At 28.4% G+C, this 5,264-nt stretch overlaps 1 protein-coding gene across 8 annotated transcripts in view; it reads left to right on the plus strand.

The window, feature by feature from the left end:
- Window positions 1-5,264, plus strand: part of PSPC1 (paraspeckle component 1) — a 100,809-nt gene that overhangs the window by 52,248 nt on the left and 43,297 nt on the right. For all 8 annotated transcript variants that reach the window (XR_012474320.1, XR_012474321.1, XR_012474319.1 and 5 more), the window contains exon 8: window positions 2,690-2,859. Coding sequence is in view for 2 of the 8 variants with exons in the window: in XM_074216267.1 (XP_074072368.1) it covers window positions 2,690-2,859 (170 nt within the window). In the remaining 6 variants the exon portion in view is untranslated. The remainder of the gene's footprint in view (window positions 1-2,689; window positions 2,860-5,264) is intronic.

The following is a 5,264-nucleotide window of genomic DNA, read 5'->3' on the forward strand; positions in this document are numbered from 1 at the left end:
GGAACTTTATTTTCCAGATAGGTCTTAAGAGGAATAATATGCAATAACAAAAACAATTTTACAGTTAAAAAATATACTAAGATTTATTTGAAATGGAGGCCAATTTAAAATTAAGAGTGAAAAGTACTATTTTAAAATTACTTAATTTTAAAATTAAGAGGGTAAAGTACTATTACTATGCCATTATTTACTGGCGTACTTTAAGATATATTACATTATAAATTCAAGGTATTAGCATAAGATAAGTTTAGAAAATATAGAAGCCCCTAAAATAATGGTTTTGTTTTCAATAAGAGGAATGAATACCTCAATTTAGAAAGTTAAACAAGAGAACAGAAATACTAGGATCTTTTTCAAAAGTCCTTTATTCTAGCTTATTAAAATTTATATTTTTCTCTTTGTAATTAAATACCTTTCTTGACACTTCTTTTTTTTAAAACCTAAGAAGGGTTGTGGGAATTCCTTTTGAAAGAGATAGAGATAGATAGATAGTCCATTAGTATTGACTAGATTGATAGGCTAAATGAAAGGACAATAGGAAAATTATTTTGAAAAATAATTTGGTTTAGATGGCCAGTTTCAACAATATGAATTGCTGGTTAAGTTTCATATCAGTTCCTTGTTAAGGAAAAATTTCTTTCTGACTCGTTGTGTCTGGTAGAGATGTGGCTTTTTAATCAATCGTTCATTGTTTATATAGTAACATTCTGTTACTTCAAATAGAACTTTGGTCAAATTGCATTGATTCTTTGGGTGATATAAAATATTGGGCTCACTTATTACAAAAAAAAAGCCTGGATCATTTATTTATTTATTTGGTTTTGGTGGGCATGTTTTTTTTTTTTCTTTTAGTTCTGCAGGGTAAAATAATGTATTTGCTAGAGAGGGAGATATGATTCTTTTATCAGTTCTTCCATTTCTTAAATATCACATATGTGACTGTTCTTGCCTATCAGAAAGGAGAATTGCACTGCTTAAATTTGTAGTAGTAATAGTCTGTTAGTAGTCTGTTTATTATTAAAATATAGGCAGTCCCTAACTTACTAGTAAGTTAGAAAGAAGCTATTTGCAGTGTATTTAATATCATTCTTGATGTTTTAAAGGAGAACTTACTCCCAGACTTTACTCCCAGTAGCGAAAATAATTTGATGTTTTAAAGAATATTTGTTGCTCCCAAGTGGAGTTCAGTGAAAAAGTTGAGGAAAGTCGTAATAATTTATGTAGAGTTGATCAGGTTTAAATCATGTTTTCTGAACTTTTTTTATTTTTATTTTTCATTTTTTCGCTTTTACAATGCTTGAAATATCTGTGATGCTTCATTTGGCTTAATCATTATATTTTAAAAAATGAAAATATTTCTGATAATAGGACAATGACTTCAATCTTTCATGTCATAAAATTTTAGTTATTGCTGGTATATAAGTCTCAGGGGAAAGGGGAAGGTAAGTAATTTTGAAACGGACTGTTTTAATAAGTTTAGAAACAAGAAAAATTCTCTTAAGGAAGTTGTACACAAAATTAAGATTGATATTGTTGTAATTTAAATCAGTTACATGAGTACTACATTGGATTATTTTGGAGAGCTAGCCTGAAAAACCTTTTTCCTGCTATTCATAAAGGAAAAGTATATGTCAGTAACATTTTATTGTCTAATAGAATATTACCTGTAAGTTGGGAACTGCCTATATTGTCAATATTTAATAGAAATCTCTTGGTTTTTACATTTTACAAAAGGAAAGTATAATAAACAATATCATATCTGTATGTAGTCCCTGTAATCTTAGTTGTGGAGTATAGTTATTATACTCCATTTACAGCTTGATCCTAGGTCAGTCTGTTATGATAGCAGTAACTGTGATATAAAAAAATGAGCCTCAGCTTTTAACATATTTCTAATATGTGCTGCCTTGGATTCCATGAAAAGAAGAAATGGGTCCTTTGATGAGTTGGTTATATTAATATTGCATTTGTATTTCTTTTTAGTTTTTTAAATAAATTTAGAAACTCGCCTGAAATTCTGTCAAGTTTATTTTCCTAAGCTTTTTGTAGGATATAGTATTTTTTTCTCCATATCATTCACAAAAATCATTTTTTAGTTTTGAACACTGGTCTGGCTGTACTTACTGTTTTCTAGTAATATGATGTATTAACATAAAAATAGCAATGTTTTTGGTATTTTCTAGTCAGAAATTTGCCTTGTTAGGTAATCTTAAAAAGGTAATGGGAATTTTTTCCCAGTAATTTGCCTCCATTGATATGCCTCTAAATATCTATTTCCTTTATAGTACGTAAAATATATAAAGTGGATACTAGATATTATTTTGCTATTTTTAACTTCCTTAACTATGTTAGAAAAATGTTAGTAGGAAATTTATTAAATTGGGGAAACTGATGTAATATAATGCTGTTTACAGTCTTTTATATAAGGCAGTTATTTTTAACTGCACTGCATTTCACTTAAAGAAATTTGATACTTGATTTGCTTTCTTTACATTGGAGGCAATAATTGAGGGGAAAAAAATCCATTTTAAAACAAATGAAATTGAATTCCATTTCAAAGCTCTGATGAAGAAAAATGATTTTGATCAATGAATAAATTTCTATTTGTAGATCTCTTAAATAATACTTTATTTAAAATGCATGTAAAATTTAAGATAGGACAGCTCTAAGTATAGATTGTTTTGCGTAGATGCGTTTAGCCCAGCACCTGCTGGTAACCAAGGTCCTCCTCCAATGATGGGTATGAATATGAACAACAGAGGAACTATACCTGGCCCACCTCTGGGTCCTGGTCCTGCCTTGGGACCAGATGGAGCAGCAAATATGGGAACTCCAATGATGCCAGATAATGGAGCAGTGGTAATGTATCATAAAACTTATTTTTAACTCTATTCAACTATATCATGATACACTTCTGCACCAAAGATAACTTCACACTTACCATAATTGGCATCTTTTTTTTTTTTTTGACAAATTTGGCAAGATAATTTCAGAATGTTAAATATTTCAATATTGTTACATAGCAGTTCTAATAGATGCTCTTTAGATGAGACTGATTATTGTGCTATATGTAGTACTATTTTGTCTATGTGCATATTAAAAGTCTTATGTAGTGATGAAGAAAACTAAAATCTTAATTCTTTTGCATTTCACTGTATAAATATAGTGGTACTTTTTACTTATTTAAAACATTTTCCATTATATCAAGAAAAAATGGACAAGTATTTTAAAACTTTTACTTGACCATATTTTAATACTTTGCCAAGAAAAAAGCATTTACTTTTGATATGGGATCAAAATATATATGTATTAAGTCTTGTGAAGACTCAGTTCGACAAAAAATATTTAGAATAACTTGGAACTATTTTTTATATTTACATTAAATTATGAAATTTATATTTGTTATTTTACTTGGACATGTATGTTACTATTGATGTATTTTAAATTTTAAAGAATATGATTTTAATGTTTTCAAGCATTAGAGTGTGAAGATATCTTTGGGTGGGCTAAAACTTTTTTAAATTATTTCATTTGTTTCCATTTTGATTACATGTTCAGAATAGTAAACAGAATATGTATATGTAAATTTTTTTTTTTTTAGTTTTTCAGAGAATTGATTTGGTTGTTTTAATTTAATCTAGACCATTGTTGTAGGATAAAACACCTATTTAATTTCTTGTTAAATACTGGCTAAAATGAAATTTGCATGAAGAAGATTTATTTCTTAAGGGATAATTGTACAGTTTCTGAAATGGTACAGTTTTTATCAACATAAAATAAAGATTATTCTAAACTATTCAGAAGCATTATTTTTGTAGTAACAGTGCTCTGTTCAGTTTTTTATGCAGATGCAGTTCATATTATAATCTTTGATTTTTTTTTTTTTACATCTATTAGGGATTTTTAACTTGCAGTGAATCACTATTAAAATAACTAATTTCTTTGTTGCTTTAGTTTGTAAAGCACGTTACAGGCACCATCTTGAGATGTAGCTTCTTTTCTTACTCCTATGTTACAGTTGAAGAAACAGGCCAAAAGAACTTAGCTCAGGTCACATAATTATTATTTTTTTAAGCATATATACCTTTGTGCCAGGCACTATACAGCTACTTTTTCATTCTACCCTCACAAACATCCCTGTGGGTTAGATGCTTTTATTATCCACGTTTTATAGTTGAAGAATCCAAGATAAATAAAAGTCAAGTATTTGCCCAGGGTCACACAGCTAGTAAGTATCTATCTGAATTTGAGCTCAGGTCTTTCTGATTTCTTGATCTAATGCTCTATTCATTGCATCACCTAACTTTCTGAGATGGATTTTTTTTTAAGTATCTGAGCTAGGATTTGAACCTAGTTGTTCCTGACTTCTAGTCCAATCTTTGCATTGTGCTATAATGCCTCTGTATATTGAAATACAATGATATATTGAGTGAATATGCATAGGACTATTATATAGGAACTAAACATGTATTCAATAGTGTTAGTCATTTTTTACTTTTGTTTGTGGGTTCTTTTTTTTTTTTGAGTTGGATTTTTAATTCTAATCTTACATTTAAGTAACTACGTTTAAGTCTACTTAAATTTTCTTTCATCCAGGCCAAGGTATTCAAAACTGTAGTTTCCAGCATTAATATTTTTTAATGTATGTGCTGGTTTTCTATTTTGTTTTGATTTTTTTAACATAGAGATGTGAAAGCATGTTAAAATATTTTGCTAACTACCAGGTATTTTTTTGTTCAGTAATTTTTTCATTAACTTTTGAGAAATGCCATATGCTTTTGGCTTTATTATTTATTAGGATACATAAGGTGTTTTAAGTAATTTCTTAAGTAGAATATATAATAAAATACTTTTGACCATTTATTTACAAAATATTTTACTTCATTAATTAGCATATTATACTTATCCTAGTTTTGCTCTGTTGATTCTCAAAAATAAAGATTTCTCTTACAAGAGAATACTTTGTAAGTTCTTTTTGAAGGAAATAACAAAATATGAAATTAATATACTATGCATCATAAAAATTCATTTTCTTCTGTTTAATGAAATTGGGGCAAAACATTAGCAATATGTAATTCTTCAGCTGCCTTTTGCATAGTGACTAATTAAAATGCTCCTTTCTTCCTTCTATGTATGTGTGATCCTGATTCTGCTGGACTTTCTGCTGAACTTCATGACACCACCACTTGGGATTTTGATAATTTTTCTCATGCCTTAATAATTATTGTATTCTAAAATGGACTTAATGTTTTATGGTGCAATAG

This window comes from Macrotis lagotis, chromosome 1, assembly GCF_037893015.1.
Source record: "Macrotis lagotis isolate mMagLag1 chromosome 1, bilby.v1.9.chrom.fasta, whole genome shotgun sequence".
Taxonomy (NCBI): Eukaryota; Metazoa; Chordata; class Mammalia; order Peramelemorphia; family Peramelidae; genus Macrotis; species Macrotis lagotis.